This window comes from Magnolia sinica, chromosome 3 (genome assembly GCF_029962835.1).
Source record: "Magnolia sinica isolate HGM2019 chromosome 3, MsV1, whole genome shotgun sequence".
In the NCBI taxonomy this organism is placed as follows: domain Eukaryota; kingdom Viridiplantae; phylum Streptophyta; class Magnoliopsida; order Magnoliales; family Magnoliaceae; genus Magnolia; species Magnolia sinica.
The window spans coordinates 127586277-127605659 of NC_080575.1; the positions used below are offsets into that span (position 1 = coordinate 127586277).

The 19383-nt window shown below is 39.3% G+C and overlaps 1 protein-coding gene across 1 annotated transcript; it reads right to left on the reverse strand.

Annotated features, from left to right (window-relative positions):
- Positions 1–696: 696 nt before the first annotated feature.
- Positions 697–16500, reverse strand: LOC131241242 (uncharacterized). The gene is made up of 5 exons (XM_058239987.1): positions 16266–16500; positions 16057–16193; positions 15521–15956; positions 9495–9622; positions 697–1391 (listed from the first exon to the last, which is right to left on the reverse strand). The coding sequence occupies exons 2-5, from the start codon at positions 16132–16134 to the stop codon at positions 924–926; spliced, it is 1110 nt and encodes a 369-aa protein (XP_058095970.1). The 5' UTR covers positions 16135–16193; positions 16266–16500; the 3' UTR covers positions 697–923.
- Between the last annotated feature and the right edge of the window lie 2883 nt (positions 16501–19383).

Below are 19383 nucleotides of genomic sequence, written 5' to 3' on the forward strand. Positions count from 1 at the left end.
TAAATTCTACTCATCCGTGCCCCACTGTTTGTAGTTTATATATTAGCACATGAAAAGTTTAAAAAGGTACAAATGATGCTCGACCTGATAGATAGCAACTTCTTAAGTTTGATGTAAGCATTGTACAGGTGGGCCAGCCTTAAGTCAATTTAGGCTGTTCATCAGCGGGTCCCATCATGGGATGGGCCATTGTCACTGTGAGCCTGAGAATGGGTTAGATTCGCTAGATTGGGTTTAGATTTTAAACCTGTTCAATAAATGAGTTGGGTAGCGTGCACTCTGAAAACACCCCTACCAAAAATAAAAATCAGGTAGCAAGGCCACACGTGTATATCTAATTTAAACCGTTGGTGCTTTTTCCCCCCCTACTGCCGATCTTCTCGTACAAGTTTGGCACATTTGATCAGCAGACCTACATTATTTTATGTCCATGGAATGTTCACTTGAGCTGCCCATTTTTCTCATACGAGTCTTGACCCCTTTAATTAGTATCCAACCTGATAGATGGCCTGAATCTCTGACACGTGCACCATCAGATGGTCAATCTAGTGGTAATTTCCGCCCCCTCACTGAATCACCACCCTTCATAATGAGGAAAGAGCCATTAAATTGCAGTCATAAGGCCAAATTGAAAGTAGGGTAATTGCAACTTGGATACCAGTCAGACTATTAATACTAATGCTAAGGAAATCGCAATTTGATCAATTCCCACTTCCATTAGACTGACTATTGCAATTCAATTAGATAGTGCATCCAAACGCACTCCTTATGTTTGCTTATAGATTTTTAAGTGGTTAAGCACAACCCAAAAATCAATACGAGAGAGAGAGAGAGAGAGAGAGAGAGAGAGAGAGACCTTAAATGATTATAAAAAAAAAAAAACTTTCGATTTTCTTTTCCTTCTACTTTTCTTTCTTCCAAGTTTAATCCTTCCAGCTATTCTGCCAACCGTCTTTGTTATTAGATCGCCGGGAAGCAAGGCCTTTGGACGACAGATTCGAAACAGGCTGTGAAGGCGTTTTCGGCGCCTCTTCATCATCCCAGTTGTCACCCCAACTGTTATCCCATCCATCAGATGTATCACTCTCCATCTTCCCTCCGTTGGAAACTGGCAGCTCCATCTCCACCTTCCGGTATCTGAATCCCTGGCCTTTCCGGAATTTAACACATGCCCAAGCTGCCCCTATGAGCAGCACTGCAGCTACAAAAACACAGATGGCGAAGGCATGGGTGAAGATGATAGAGTATCTGGACTGTGGTGCATGTTCAGTCCCCTTGCCAGAATTGGGTATATCTGGTAAATCAAGCTTGCAGACACCAGTCCCAGTTTTCAAGACTATCATCCTGTCACTGACACTGCTTCCAATGCTGCTTCCAATGGAAGCCTTCACCTGCATCACCCAGACCAAAATAAGGCAGAGCCTCAACAGAGTGAAACATTCACCTAAAAATAAAAGTTTAGAACAGAATAAATCTGAATAATGAGAAATGAGATAGCTATATTTTTAATGCATATTCGCAAGTAAATGGAGTTTTTGACATTTGTTATTGTTATTTATCTTCAAAGGCATTTTAGTCTAACCATTTTCTGCATCATAGAGATCTCTATCTTGATCTTTCTCTCTCATGAAAACAAGACGAACAGGGCCAAAGCTCCTAAGTTTTGGGTTCCTGTGGGATCAATCAAAGCCAAGAAGCTATGAGGAATCAATTTAGGAAAAGCCAAACATGTAATGCCACTGGATGAGCATTGGGTTTCAGAATCTGCTGGTCACAATCCAATCCCTCAGTTGCATGAGGGGTGATCATGTCCATCTAATCAGGAGGTTTTTGCCTTCATCTGTCTCATTCCCTTCTTTCTGTAATGGGATCCCCAACAATGTCTTGAAAATTTTCTCATGGGCGTCGCTATCATCACACTCATCATGGAGGAAGGGGAAACAATCTTCTAAGCTATGATCGCATATCTGAAGGAGGCAGCTTGGTCATATGCCTATGGTCCAATTCAAATCTTAACCCAAGGTCTCAGACACAAGACCAATTTGATACCATTTTCATGCAAAGACAAGAACATCTTCCCACATACAACGAACATTAAAATCTATTCAACTTATGAGCCAAATTACTCAAAGTTCAAATCCAGAAAAGAAGAAGTTTCAGCAAAAATCAATCCTGCATCCCGCAAGGGGGCCTTCATATAATAATATTAGTCATTAAAAACCCTGATTCCTACTGATACTCAAAATTCCTAAAGCACCTGCAATTTCTTATTCTCCAGGAAACTATTAAAAAGCTTTTAAAAAATCATCACCAATCTCTTAACTAAATCTTAGTCCATTGGTAGAAGTTCGAAACAACGAAATCTAGCAAACTTTATAAAAAAAGCCTTTGCAAAAATCTATATTTCATCCGTAACAGATACCCAAATGCGAATTTATGCATCCGAGAATTTGTTGGATGCACACATATCAGTCCCGTGTGGTATTTATTAGAACGAAAAAAGAAGAAGATAATAAAAGCTCTGTTCACGGCAGAGGAATTGTATTACCCCCTTTTCCTTTAGATATGATATTTATATAGATCACTATTGCAACGAAAGAGAAAAGGAGAGCAAAGTCCCCCGTGCATCCCTAAACATATCAACCTATACAAACCTTAGACTTGCATAAATCCGACAAGCATAGATCCAAAACAAAAGGGACGAGGAGAGCAAATTCCTCTGCACATCCCTAAACATATCAACCTATACAAACCTAAGACTTGCATAAATCTTCCGAGCATAGATTCAAATGCCCGAAAAATGATTTTGGAAGAACTAGAAAAATTAAGACAGGATTTCTTGTGGAAAGGTGTGGAAGCGAAGAAAAAGTTTCATCTCATGAAATGGGGGAATGTTTGCAAGCCTTGGGAAGGAAGGGGTAGGTTTCTATTTGGGAGTTGGAAACAAATATTAGGTTTTGGAAGAATGTATGGGTGGCAGACCAAAAATTGAGAGCAATTTTTTTGCTATAGTGGGAATTGCGGTTGAGGCAAAATTGAAGGTGGAAAGATGTTTTTCTTTTCAAGGAGAGGAAGTGGTGTGGGCTCTGTTAGTGTAGAAGGAATGTAGGAGACAAGGAGATAGAAGAATTTAATGGCCTCTTGAAGTTGCTGTCTAAAGTGCGACCGGTGATTTCAGAATCAGATTCGATGAAATGGCTGAAGGATAAGTCCGGGAAGTTTTCAGTGTAATCTCTCTGCATGGAGATAGGCGGGAGGGGTAGTGGAGAAGTGGGTAGTCCAACAGAGTTTGTATGGGGATACTGTGCTCCTCCCAAGGTTGCAGCGTTTGGCTGGTTAGTGAGAAGGAATAAGGTGTTGACAATAGATAACCTTCGTAAGAGGCAGATGATCTTGCTTGCCTACTTTGCTTTCAAGATGAAGAATTAGTAGATCATCTTTTTATACATTGTTCCTTTGCAAGAGAGTTTTGGGGCAATTTCTTAAAATTATTCAGAGTTTTATGGGTGGGGCGGGGATCCATTGATTGTTTCTTTATGGTGTGGCATGGCGGGGGAAAAGGGAAGATTGGGAGGAAGGTTTGGCAGTTAAGTTTATTAGCAGGCTTATGGTTTATATAGTTAGAAAGGAATGAGAGGTGTTTCAAAAATCAAGAAAGGCAAGTTATGAAAGTATTCAGGCTTTGGCCTTTCATCAAAAAATTATAAATGTTTAAACCGTTTTCCTAGAAGAAGGAGGAGCTGCATCAATTAAAAACTGTTTTCCTAGAACCTCAATCTTAAACAAAAATCAAGAAAGAAAATCCCAAAACTGTAAATTTACCTAGATCTCATCCGACACAGACCTCATAATCTTGCATGGATTGACTGACAAATCTAGAGCACCACTCAGATTTAGATATGAATTAAATCAAGATACAAGTAACCTTCTCTCTTCTGTCCTGGGAATTCATTTCAAATTGCTTCTGGTTTTGTCCTTCTTCTCCTTTTGTTTTCTTTCAAAAACCTTCCACCCCAAACATAAAAGACTGTTTTCTTAAAGAACACTATACATTTGGTAGTAATCCTTGTTTTCGTAGCATAGGATTTAAATTCTAAACATGGAGTATCTAGGGATGAAACCAACATCCAACACGTATCTCTCTTGCCTTACATTCACCTGAGAATTTCATCACCAAGCATCTAGTAATTTTAGTCCTGCATATATAATGCTTCTTTAAGATTTTTCTCCCCTCTCAATTCTTTCTATAACCACTCTCACTGCCATTATTAATTCCTCTCAATATCCTCAAGTTCTACGCCCCTTCACCTGTGTGGACTTCACTCTTTGTTTACCACAAGTGAAAATTAGAAATCTTCTTTCAACGTCATCTGTTGTCACTTATCACCTTAATTTTGAAATGCTAATTTATGGTTTGTGGAAATGTTTACTGGGATGGAACCCTGACCCTTTTTTTGGGGGTTCGGTCCAACCCTGTCAAACCAGTCCAACCATATGGTCCAGTGTGGATTTTAAAACTTTTTGGTGAAAGAGTTGGAAGATATGGAGTTTCTACATTATGTTAAAAGTGAAGTGAAGAAAGGACCCAATCTCATGTAAGTAGGAAACATAAAACACTTAATAGGATATCAAGAAAATGACAGAAGCACCCTTGCACACTTCGAAAAAAGACAATAAAATAAACTTCTAATATGTGATAAACAAGTGTCAACTACTGCATGCACACGAGCATACAATTGTTTAGAAAGGTACAATAGTCTCATGATTAGCAACACTACTGTCAGATTTTTTTCTTTCCCTTTTTGATGAATGGCGTCTCCTTCTAGTCAATTAGACCTGGCCACTGATTGTGGGTTGAGACATGCTAACTGCACTTGCCTAACAAATGGAAACGAGGGACATGCGTGCAAGATTGGGGATGGTCATCAGGTGTTCCCGCACTGCATAGATGCCATGACAAAAAAAAATTGGCAGATCCAATCATGAGGAAGGCCGCATGTTGTACATAAAATTTGGACCATTGGTCAATGTTTATTAATGTTTTACATTTATGTTGTCGCATGTCGTCTACCTGATGACTATATCAGTGTGACTTTTATGACATGTCAATTGGTAAATTGTGATTGGTTCATGTGCAGCTCCAATCTCACCCACACAGTCATTGTTTCAACATGTGAGCAAGGACACACGCACGCACACACAAATAAGTGAACACAGATTTTATTAAAACATGCTTAGGAAGAGGAAGACAAACTACAAAACACTAAGCAAGACGGATTGAAGAGCTTTTGTTTTGAACTTACCCTGCTAGACGAGTAAGAGGTCACATTCTTTTATAGGCTGGAGGATACGGATTTTACGAGATTTTATTTCCGCTACAATAGCCTGCTGACACTATAGTGACTCATAAAAAACAAACTACTACAATATTGCTACAGTACTGCCGACACTACAATACCACTATTCACAACAGTAATTTGCTACAATGTTTTCACTGTTAGGTACTATAGCTACAGTACTTTCACCAGAGTTGCTACAGTAATTTGAATAGTGAGTTGCTACAATAGACTAGAGTGAGTCATCCAAGTCAATCTGTGTTTAAGCTCAGTGGTTCACCATCCGAGTTTAGAGGTGCGCCGATTCCAACTGCTGGTGGACTTTGTGGATAGTTTGCATTAGCAAAAGGGCCATGTTGCTCGAAATAATTGGTCAAAGTTTCCGCAAACCTTTCTGTATGAGCTGAAGCTGGGGAGGCGAATGGATGGGTTTGATTCTCCGGAGGAATAGCGAACCAATCTTGGCAGTTAATTTCTGCCATTTGTCTTTTGAAGACGTACCATTAATCAGGATAGCTTGAATGGTCCCTTGCTAGATTATAGGAATGCCATTCTCGGACTGTTATATATATATATATATATATATATATATATATATATATATATATATATATATATATATATATATATATATATATATATATATATATATATAGTGAACGCTCAACTTGACAAAGAGATGAACACCCCGCCTTAGATCTTGCTACCTCAATACCAAAGAAGTATTGAAGACGGTGTTCATTGTATGGAAGTGCTGCAATAAACATATCCTGATTACGTTTCATCCCATGTTCAGATATCACGTTACTAAATTTGTCGAACCAAGCCCTTATAGATTGTTTTAGGGCATAAATTAACTTCTTAGGACAACACACTTTGTCTAACTCAACAGAGTCGGGCGGTTGCTTCATATTGACTTCTTCAGTAAGATACCCATGAAGGAACGTATTCTTTACATCAAGCAGGAATAAGGGCTAGTCCAAATTTGTGGCAATGGAAATAACAACCACAAAGAATTAAGCTTAGTCCCAGGAGAAAATGTCTCTGATAGTAAACTCCTATGGTCTGAGAGTGCCCTTTAGCAATCAATCGAGCTTTTAACCGATTAATTGAACCATCGAGATTATCCTTCACTGTATGCACTCATCGACACTCAATGCGCGTTTTCCAGTAGGAAATTCAATAAGAGTCCATGTCTAATTTAAATAGAGAGTAGTAATCTCTTTTTCCATAGCTTGTTTCCATCCATTATGACTTAGAGCTTCTTGGAAAGAATAAGGAATAGACATAGATGACAAAGACAACACAAATTTTCAAAGGAATATAAACCAACAAATGAAGCAAACTTAGAAACAAGATGTTGAGTGCACGAACGTAATTCAATAAGAGTCCATGTTTAATTTAGATAGAGAGTAGTAATCTCTTTTTCTATAGCTTGTTTTCATCCATTATGACTTAGAGCTTCTTGGAAAGAATAAGGAACATACACACAGATGAAAAAGACAATGCAAATTTCGAAAAGAAAAGGTATATTAACCAACAAAGGAAACAAATTGAGAAATAAGATGTTGAGTGCATGAACATATACCCTTAGTAAGAGAGATTGGTAAATCGCCTTCATTAAATGCTAAAGACAGAGATTCAGGAGGACGATGATCTAACAAAACAAGAGGATTGGTGGGAGGCATGATGGTATGAACTTCATTATTGCGCTTGGAGGGGGGCGTATAGATGAAACAATCTTTTAGCAATTTGGCATACTCATCCTTGGACAATGTGACTATATTACTTGTCGTAGTTAATTCGAAATGGACTGAGATTGCCTTGGAGACAACCCTTAAAACTGTGATAAGAAGATCGAACCTGATTTGCCTAAGCTGGCCTACTAATTCCAAACACGTACTGACAGCGTGGTTAAAAGATTGACCACAATGAAAACATTGTTGATTACCACGACTATGGCTGCGACTACCATCAAAATATGTACCACGACTTCCCCAAGTGTTCCTACATCCAAAATGATCTCTCCCTGACTTTCTACAAGCAAATCGTTCGCCACGACCATGGCCACCACGGCTTCCCCCTCTCCTACCAGATGAAGAAACAAAATGTTGAGCAATCAAATGTAGATGAACTGTGTATATTTATACTAGTTGCACGCCGAACACGGGCAAATACCTCCATAGTGGATGAACGTTCAGTTCTTCCCACATATCCCATAATGCTGGATAATATTCGCTTAAACTCTCATCTCTTTGCTGAAGCGCAAGGATATTATGAAGCAATTGGTATATATGAGTTAAATTCTTCTCACCTGAATACATTTCTTTTAAATTATTTCATATTTCTTTTACTATTTTGAAAAAGATAACATTTGCACTAATATGTAAGTTCCATGCTATTCCATAATAAGGTTCTAATATGAGAATCTTCTGCCACTCAATCTTCATATTCTGCTAAACTTTCAGCAAGTTTTGAGAACGATGGATGCTTCAATTTTATTTTTTCCTACAAAAAAACACTTCTAGCTATGTGGCTCATTGTAAATAATTTGCATCGTTAAGTTTGGTTGATGTAAATAGAAGATTCATTGACTCAAATGGAGATATAAGACTATTCTTGGCATTCTTAACATCCATGTTTATGGGTGACGCAATCAAACACACTTCAAGAGAGCATAAATTAATGATCACCACCACACATGGACGAACTGATTGATAACAAATACAAAAAACAGTTCACATTCATTCATGAGTTCTTCATGCACAATTGATCTTCGAATCGGGCCATAGATGCACGACAGCACACTTTGAACCATCGCATTGGTTGTATGCGTAAGTGGTCTTCAAGTACACTTACGGGACACAACTACACATCCACCATATTGTAGTTGAACAAAGTGAAAGAGGTGATTTGTGTAAACCAACCCCCAAACGATTTAGGATTTCACCTTACAGAAATAAAGGATAAAAGGAAGAGAAAGAAGGTGAAAGGAGGGAAAAGAGGCAAGGTATTGGATCACTCAGGCTCTAATACCATGTCCTTGATAGGATGGAGAGAGAGAGACAAAAACAAAAATGGGAGAAAGCAAGAGAAAGGGAGAGAAGGGCTAGAATCGCCTCTCACGCTCCTAGCCTCTCTATTTTATTATTACGGCTTTCATAATAAAAGCAAAAGTACAAAAATACCCCTCCATATGTAAGTTATTACACAAGAAAAGCCCATGGGCTTAAACTCTATTCTAGTACATATTTCAGCCCAATAATAATGAGAAACCACACGTGAGATCATCACAGTACACCAATAGATATAATAGTCAATGCACCACTAACTATTGGTAATAATATCTCTGTTTGACTGACAATATTAACAGTCAATTCTTTGTAAAATTTATTAGGGCATTCTGACTAATTGGAAAATAAAAGAAACTAGAGAAACATTGAAAATGTTCTACAAATTATTCAAATCCAAAACAAGCGCAAAATTGAAATCTTATTGGAGCAGAAGTTTTTGAAAATATTTTTCTTGCATGTACAGTGAAAAGTATTGATGCAAAAACTAAAATTTCTTACACCATTCAGCCCCAACATACTTGCATCCAGTGAAATCCCTTGATAGAGTGGAATGGCGGAAAAAGGATTCATGTAGCCAATCCTAATCTATTGGGATAAGGCTTACATGATAATGGTGACGACAATCATGATGATCCGGTGAAATATGCATGCATGCATATTATTCCTCTAATTGTTTTGAAATTCAAGAAAGCAACCTCTAATTAGCTTCCAAATACCAACACAGTTATGCATGCCTGTGCCTATGAGCAATAAATGGAAGCATGCACACACATGCACAGATTTCAGATATTTGAAAACTAGGACCTCAACTTTAATTCCTGATGTTCTATTCTTAAGTTTGATTCATAGATAGCCTTGTTTCAGCTAATTGGTATCCGCATAAATAAACTGATGATATGGAAAAAATAATAATTTGATGTACATGTTTGCATGGCTAGCAGCTAGGTACGGGTATCAACTTGGCCATGAACTTTTTCAGCCTTGGTTAGCCATGAGCACTTGCTAATAAGCTTGGTTATGTTAAACTAAATGCAAGCTTTTGCGACACCTTTTGAAGCACTAAGTACACATTTTCTGTAAATACCTTTTTATCTTCTTTCCCTGGTAGTTGAACCGTGGTTTGCTCAAGATCGACAGAGTTGGGGGCAGTAATCTTAACAGTAAGAGACTCTGTTCCTTTGTTCTGGATCAAAAGCAAAAGATCTGGTGATTCTGGCAACAACCACAAAGAAATGAAGAACAGTTAAGTGAAATAATTTTAATGTAAAATGGAAAGTTAAAATGAAACATAAGATATTAACAAAGCTAGGTGCTTATGCAGAGACACATATGTGCAACAGTATTTCAGGCTATCGCGAACATAGATTAATGCTAACTACCAATAATCTATGCACAACAACAATAAGGATGGTCCTCAATGTTTAAGTAAATCAAAGTATGATGTTTTCCATGCATTACTGATTCAGATTAAAAAATATGATAAAATGAAGTAAAGAAAGCAGTTAATAAGGCCAAGCATAACGCTCATGATGAATCGCATGATAAGCACAAGGTCAAGGTCGAGCTCGAGAGAATTGCATGATAAGCACAAGGACAAGGTCGAGGTCGATCGAGATCGAGAGTAGCAACATAAACTATATTAATGCATTTAGGGTCAGGGTCAAGTCTTGGTGAAGGACGTTGAGATTAGGAAGACATGCAAAGGCTATTTTTAGAGGTTGTTGAATGCAGATGAGAGTATGGGGATAAACCTAGAAGGATCTTGGACATCGGGGGATCTAGAACCTCATCATCAACATCATCTAAGCCTCATCCTAACTAATTGAGGGCGGCTACACAAATCTTGTTCTACCATTCCTGTCAAAGGTCATTAGTTAGGCATAGGTCATCAAGCCTTTTCTTACTACATCCACCCACAACCTTTTGGGCCCTCCCCTTGCCCTTTTAGAGCTTTCAACTTGCACCAACTCCTTCTAAGCATTGCAGTTACTTGGTCTTGGTCTATGTTGCACACGACAAAACCATCCAAGTCTATTTTCCCCTCATCTTATTACCTATTGGTGCTACTCCTAAGTTCCCTCAAATGCATTCATTTCTAATTCTATCCTTCCTTGTCTTGCCACTCATCCATCTCACCATCCTCATTTCAGTTGCATTCATCCTAAGCAGTGTTCAAAATATCGATACTATCGGCCGATATATCGGTATCGAGCCCCAGCGAGACGAAACTCCTCCGATAACCCCGGGAAGATACCGAAAATTCCAAAATCCAGATATCGGCCGATATTATCGTCGATATCGCACGATATATCGTTGATATCGCCGATACAACCCACACCGTGCGATATCGCGGTATTTCCGCCTCCATTATTGTCGGAAATCGACAAACGGACAAGCCGTGCGTTTGCAGGGGACTCACAAGTCCCACTGTAGCCAACAACCCACAAACCACAACGATAAAAAGCCACCATGCCGGGTTGTGGAGAATAAAAAAAATTTGAATTAGAAAAAAAAAGGAGAAATCGGAGAGTACCTGTAGCCGTAGGCTGTAGTGGTGATCGGAGGTGGGCCATTCGACAGGTAAGTATTTGTATCCCTTTTTCTTCGATTTTTTTGGCTCGAGAGAACGTGGATCCGGAAGCGTTGCGTGCGCGAAGGAGAGGGAAACGAAAGAAGAGGGGCGCGATTTTCATCTAAAAACCCTCGCGATTTTCATGTGAAGGAGACGGAAAGGGAAACCTTCGTTGTGGTGGTTTACACAGTACGCTTTTATCATACTCAGTAAATTCAATTGGGCCCACCTTTAATGTATGTAGTCTATCCACACCGTCCATCCGTTTTCCCATCTAATTTAATGGGTTGATCCCTAAGTTTAGTAGCCAAATCGCTACTGAATTGACGTCACCAAGCTCTGTGGAACCCACCATAGAAAACAGTGGGGACAATGACATCCACTGTTTAAAACTGCTTAGGGGCTACAGAAGTTTCCGATCAAGCTTATATTTTTGTTTTCACTTCATCTTCTGTATGTTAACTTACAAATAGGTTGGATCTAAAAAAACACATCATGGTGTGCCCTATAAATATTTTAACGGTGGGTGTGATTGCTTCAACGGTTTTCTGTGATGGGTCCACTTGTACTTTACATCTACATCATTCCTTTTCTCATGCCATAAAACGAACTGTAAAAATGGTTGGATGGCATGGATACAGCACATGCATTATGGTGGGGTCCACAGAGCTTGGTGACGTGGGATACTGATTTCCACCGTTGAAACCTTTCTCCGCCCCTGCAGTGATGTTTATTGGTCATCCAAACCATTAGAAACATGATATAAACGTGGATGAAGGGAAAATACTAATATAAGCTTGATCCAATCATGTGGCCTTCGAGAAATTTTCAACGGTAGATTTTCAATTCAACTGTTTTATATGGTGTGGCCCATTTGAACATTATATATGCTTTATTTTAGGCTAAAGCCCTGAAATTATTTGGTAAAATGTATGGACGGATCGGATAAAATATCATCTTGATCAAAAACTCTTGTGGCCGTCAAAATAAGTTTGTAATGGTGGGCGTCACTCTCTCCACTGTTTTCTGTGGTGGGGTCAACTCGAGCTCTGGATCTTACCCATTTTTTGGCTCATGCCATAAAATGAGCCATTCAAATGTATGGACGGTGTGGATACAAAAAATACATTATGGTGGGACCCACAGAAGTTGGTGACGTCCATGGTCACGTCAATTGGGTTACGCTATTATCGTACTGAGTAAACTCTGTTGGGCCCACCGTGAATGTATGTGATCTATACAGGCCGTCCATCGGTTTTTCCATCTTATTTTAACGGTTGAGCTCAAAATTTAATCATACCCAAAGATCAAGTGGACCATACCATAGGAAATAGTTGGAATAATGATTTCCACCATTGAAACCTTTTTAGATAGATGGTGTGGATTTGTCACGGGTCCACTTGAGATTTGAAAAGTTTATTTGAAAAAATAAATGGACGGTGTGGATATAGATGCATACATCACAGTGGGCCCATGGTAAGGGTTGCACCATGCTATGGGGGGGGCAACCTTGATGCATATATTCCTGATTCATGCTGTCCATCCGTTTTTCCGGATAATTTGATAGCAGGAGTTGTCAGGTGCGCTTTGGCCTCATCCAAGATGGTGTGGCCTTACTGTGGGGCCCACCTTGATGTATGTATCCTACATCAAAGCTGCATATCTGTTGTATCAGAACATTTTAGGGCATGAACCAAAAAAAAAATAAAAAATGATGTAAATCTAAGTCTTAAGTGAACCATAATATAGGAAAAAGTGATGATTGTATGTTTCACCGTTACAAACTATACAAAGGAAATTTATTATGTGCATCTTTTTTTTGAGATGTTATGATTTAAAAGTGTGTATTAAGGGCCTTTTTAACAATCCCCAAAGTTTCATTAAAAAATTCAACCATTTTCCCAATGTTTCCCCATGTTTTCCAAAAAGTGCGATAAACTACGCGATACAAATGATATATCCCGTGCGATAACTGATACATATCTGTATCTCAAGGGTGCGATACATTGTGCGATACCGATATTTTGAACACTAATCCTAAGAACATGTCATTCCTTAAATGCCCAACATTCTCACACATAAAGCATTGCTGGTCTTATAGCTATCCTATAAAACTTCCCCATCAGTTTGATTGGTACATGATGATCGCATAGAACTCTAGAGGCACATATTAAAGCTAGAACCAAAACAGGAATTTGGAATACAACTTTAGTAAGAACGGTAATAGAGGTGAGGCTTTAGTTGAAAGAGATGGTTAAGAGATTACCAGAGCGACATGATTCGTTAGCTTTGCAATCACCAAATGTTAGAGCTAGTTTGATGAAAATGCAGAATAAAAAAAAAAAAACCACTTGTAAATGAAGTGGAAATCTGTCTCTAGAGTATAACATGATAATTGCATGGTTTTGAATGTTAATGAAAAAGTTCTAAGATAACTATTTGATGAGCTACATTGTACGAGGTATGTTGGTATGACTAAAGAAAATGGCATTAATGTCATTTGCTTATATTATATGGTTGGTTTGTTCCTGTAATGTGTTTACTAATAGAGATGAATGCTAAACATCTTCTCCTCCTCTTTTCCCTTTTCTTTTCTCATAAATTACTAAACGGTATCAAAGGAGATGGTTTGATCCACTCTTGAGATCTCTCTGCTCACAGCCCTTACATCTGATTTCACCTTTTCCATTCAACATCAACATCGTGCTCCAAACGCATTCATTTGCTTCTATCTAGCGTCACCATTTTGCTCCCAAACGCAGTTACTACCAACATCATAGCTGTCCAAACACTGCCACAATCAGCTGCTGGCCAACAGCATCAACATCATGTATCGAAACACAGCTACAGTGAAACTGTAGATGTCCAAAGGCTGCTACATTAAGTGTTGTGGCCAACACAAATTTCTAGTTGTAGATCTTTGCCTCTGATGGCCGCTACCTTGAGATCAACAGCCAAGCTTTGTGGTCTTGCTCGATATCTGACCATAAATCAACTCTTGGCTGCCATAAAACTAGACCATCTTTGTCATCATTATCGCTGACGTGGATTGCAGACTGTGTCACTGTGGCGGGTCATCACTATTGTTGCCATCACAGGTCGATAATGCTGCCAGTTCAGTGTCGATCTGGAAAATGGGGTTCACCTGCAGTGTCTAGCGTGGATGCAAAAATAGTCATGTAGTGTCTAGCATATACTGCAGATAGGTTCCTGGAAGGTAGATCAACAGAGTCTGGTGCAGACCTGTCGCTACGGTGTGTTCGTGTAGAGCAAAGATGATCATCTGCCCAGCACCCTGCATAGAATCTAGAATAATAAACTTGTGGATCTGGAGTGCATTATGGAGATCTCATCTGATGCAGGAAACAATATCTTCATCTACCGTTTGATTGGTTACTATCGCTTGTAGACCTGAACTAACAAGTGATCAGGTTTATCTCAAGAAAGCCAAAAAAATTTCCCCAATGGATAATAATTCCTCTGCTCTAGATTCTGATGCCTCCTCATAGAAAGGTCCAAATTTCTGTGGTGGTGCTGTGGGCCATCAGAGAATATGGATTACCAAATTTAAGTTTGATGGAACAAATTATCTGGAATGGTCACAATCTGCAAATAAATTTTGGGTGGCGACAGAAAGCTTTTTCTTTTCTTTTCTTTTCTTCCTTCCTTTCTTCTTTCTTTCTTTCTTTCTTTCTTTCTTCTTCTTCTTATTCTTCTTCTTTCCAGAAGAACAGGATGCTTGGATATGTCATGGGTAGGATTTAGAGGCCAGGCCTGATTACTCAACATTTGGTGATTGGAAAGCAGAAAATGTGACTGCGATTTTGTAGCTTTTTCACTCTATGCCATCTCATCTAGCAACACCGTTCATGTTCAAGGATACAAGGACTTATTGGATGCTGTGGCCTCTTTCTACTCTAAAACAATCACACAAACTTTCGAGTTAAAGCAGCAATGTTCAAGTTTACACAGGGAGATCGAAGTGTTGGTGATTATTATTCCATTCTTAGGGGATGTGGGACATCATGAGCTGTATAATTGTATGCCTTTTATCAAAATGACCACCATATATGTTCCAAGGATGACCCAAATGGCTAGTTGACCTTATGAAATATCCCATAGTGACTGTTGACCCATAACTTGGATATAGTCCATTAAAACAAGGTCAACTGAGCAGAGTGAAGTATTAAAACCACATTTAAATTCAATCAAAAGGAATTTTTTTATGATGCTACCAATAGTTTGTACTTTGTTTCAAGATTCTATTCCTTGAGATCACAAGCAAGAACCATATTGCTTGAAAAAGTGTTCTGTGTCATTGAAGTCACGAAATGATAAAAAATTCCAATTATATTGCAAGCTTAGAAAATCTCATAAAACACAAATTTGCAGCCAACAAGACTGACACCATGAAACCAATTCGTCAAATCAAGTTGTGATCTAACCAGTAACACAAAAAGCATGAAGAAGTCAAAATAACAAATACAACAGAAACTAACCTCAGAACAACTTCGAGAAGGCAAAAAACAACCACATACCATTTCCCGGGACTTTGAAACAGGCAACCAACTTGTTCTTGTCATCCGTGCACATATTAGATGCATCGCACTCTTCCGCCCGGGAATTCTCCTTCCTCGAAGCTTTCTGAAGGGCAGAATCCCCTCCTTGGATGGCCCCCTCTTCCGCAACCTTAGAATCAGATCCCTCATTCGTTGAGCCCTTCTTCTCCTGCCCACCATCCACGCCCAAATCTTTACTCATCCCACTCTTATCTTTTTCCACCTTACTATTTCCGTGTGAATCATTCACTCCGGAATCTTTCTTGACTTCCCCTTCCAACCCTCCACCCAGAACTCCACCTTTCTTTCCTTCATCGACTTTCGCAGATTCCGAATCCGACCCTGTTTTCAATTTCTCAACCGATCGGCTTCCATCTTTTGGATCGAGTACAGAATTCGGATCCGCCTTCTTGACCTAAATTCAGAATTAACACCTTATGAACTTCTTGGAAAAGGAATCAGAAACGAAAATCCACCCAAAAACTCAAATTATCTTCGTTTGCATTTTTCCTTACATCTGTTTCTGCAGCGTGGCAATCTACGAAGAGAAGATACAGTACAAAAGAAGCCACAAATACACCAATTCTAGCCATTCTCGTTCTTTATAAATCTCCTACTTCTACAAGGAAACACTTTCATCGGTTTTGGTGCCCTAGAAACAGAGGAAGAAGACACTGATTAGGCTTTGATTAAGAGAAGCTTAAGCTCGATTAATTTCACTAACCTCGGATTCTTGGCCACGAGACGCTTCTAGAAGAAGGCGTGTTCTTGCTGCTTCTGAGAGATCTTCCCATCTGCTTCATCGAACGAACTGATGACAAGAAGAAGAGATACTTGCGTTTGACTCTCTTGGTGGCTTTTGTCAGACGCGGCGTCTCTCGTCAGCGCATCTGAAGAACCGCGTCTGATCGATGAAGTTTCGACGGCTGAAAATGGGAAAGATCGACAGAGAGAGAGAGGTTGGACTGTTGAATGTTTTTGAATCAGTAATCCGGTCTGTGGGGCCCATACTGATGTTTGTGTTATATCCTCTCTGTCCATCCGTTTTTCAAGATACTCTTAGGACATTATGCCAAAAATCATGGAGATCCAAAACTCAAATGGGCCACACCATAGGAAGCAGTTGGAATGAAACGCTGACCGTTGAAACATTTCTGGAGCCCACCATGATGTCTATATTCCATCGAAACCGTTAATAAGTTTATTATAACGGCCAATAATGGAAAATAAAAATACCATCCTGATCCAAAACCTTTGTGGCCTGTAAAAGGTTTCAAGAGTAAGCGTTCAATCCACATTGTTTCTTTTTTATATGACCCACTTGAGATTTTTACCTCCCTAATTTTTTTATATACTCAATAAAAATATATTAAAAAATGGATGAACGGAGTGGATATAACAAGAAGAGTCATGGTGTGGCTCCTAGAGCTTGGGGTTACACTGAACTCCTGTAACCCCAGACTACAGGCAAGTCTTTTCTTTCGGTAGATAGCCACCGAAGTTACTTGATACTCTGGCAGCGTAAGACGCTTGCTACGCAGGCACTTAAACGAGAAAAACGTTGATACAAAATGAAACAGGTTTAATTATTTGATTACTTTCTATAATTCACAGTATAAAAATCGTATTTAAAAATAAAAAATAAAAAAATCGTAACCTTTGATTTGTGGATCTTTTTTGTTGAAACATGACAGTCGGATATTTTCATTTTCAACCGATCCACCGATCGGGTAGCGTGCCAATTAAATAAGCGTAATTTTCCAATTTATGAGGTAACTAAAATTTGAATTATTTCTATTCCATGTGCCCAATTACGAATTGATATATTCATTCCCGAGTATCACATTCCTCACACTTTGCCAGATTACTGAAGTTGTTCTCTTTCGGCTTTCGGGCGGAAGAATCGAAGTAGAGATATGCTCCCATACAGTCAACACGTGTGAACTTTTACATACAGCCTCGTTTTGCTACGTTATTGTGTTTGCAATAAATCCCATCCGTCCAGACGATGGACCGTATCATGAAGATTACATTAAGAAAAAAGCTACTGATCTACTCGTAATGTGGGGCATATAACTTTGCTGAGTCATACCATCGTCTGTCCATTGATTTTAACTAATGCGGTCTTCTGTTTATGTAGAACGGGCTAAATTTCGCTCCAAGTAAACTTCATTGGTGGCCCACCATTATCTATGATCAGATTTTGTACACGAAAGGTACATAGATGGAAAAGAACGGATGTACGTTAAAGTTCATATCCAGTGCCTTGGAGGTGATCATTTCCCAAGTCTGTCTCACGTATAAATACTTGGAAACCAGGGCAGCTAAGAGGTCGAATGGCGCCGCGCGCGTGAGATGGAGGGTTTTCTTCTGTCACATGGCCCCGAAATGAAGCCATCTGAAAGATCTGGGCCATTCATGTCGGATCACGCCGTAAACATAAGCTTTCTGAAGGATCAGGATAATGCGCTCATTAGGTGGGCCATGTGTATACGTTGGATATTAGTCATCGATCATACACTTTGGGCACACTTGATGAGTGAAGCCAGGACGCGGATTGCATCCTACCCCGATGTAAGTATTTTATCAACGCCGTTCATCATTTTTCTCAGATAATTTTAAGATATGAGCCAAAAAATGAGGAAAGTACAGGGCTTTAATGGACCACAAAGTGCGGGTTGAAATTCGACCATTAAAAACTTCCTGGGAGCTGGAGAAGTTTCGGATCAAGCTGATATTTGGTTTTTCACTTCATCCACGTCTACACAACCTTATGAATAGGTTGGATGGTAAAAAAAAAAAACATCACGGTGACCCCTAGAAAGATTTCAAGGGTGGGTGTAATTATCACTGCAGCTTCCTTTGGTGTGGTCCACTGGAGCTGTGGAACTGCTTCATTTTTAAGTTAGTAATTTAAAATGATCTTAGAAAAGCGATGAACAGCGTGGATGAAACACTTACATCACGGTGGGCCCCACAGAGCCCTGTCCGGACGGATTACCGTCCGGGCTGCGGTAGGACGCAATCCGCGTCCAGTGAAACCAACCCAAAGTCAGGGAAACGGATTGGCTACTCCCCCGCCACTAGCCCGGTGGCCGGTGGGTGGTGCTCTGTGGGCCCCACTATGATGTATGTGTTTCATCCATTTCGTTCATTCATTTTTACAGATCAATTTAGGCCTTGATACCAAAAATGAAATGGATATAAATCTCAAGTGGATCACACCACAGGAAAACAATAGTGATTGGATATTCACCATTAAAATATTCCTAAGGCCAACTGTACTGTTTATTTGACATCCAATTTATTGATTAGATCATACGTACCTAGATGAAGGTAAAAAAAACAAAGATCAGCTTGATCCAAAACTTTTATGACTTGGAAGAAGTTTTTAATGTTAGATGTTCATTCAACACTTTTTGCTCTACTGTAGTCCGCTTGAGATCGGGATATACTTCATTTTTTGTCTCATACTCTAAAATGATTTATAAAAATAGATGGAAGACATTGATGAAACACATACATCATGGTGGGCCCACAGAGCACCGAGGGATGCCATATCCGTTTCTCAAAGTCAGAGACTTTCATGGTGGGGTCCGAACTGATGAAGGGATGACATATCTCACGTGTTACAAAATATCACGCGAAGAAACTCTCCTGTCTCACTGGCGAGGAAGTGTTGAATGGCATCTAAAGTCAACAAGTGGTTGGGAGTTTTAAAAAAAGATAGGGGTGAGAGTTTGTACGGCATCTAAACTCAACAAGTGTGGGCCACTGATGACTAACACAGCTTTATTTGGACTCGTATTCGGTAATGACTCCTCCATTACCGAGCACTGGAA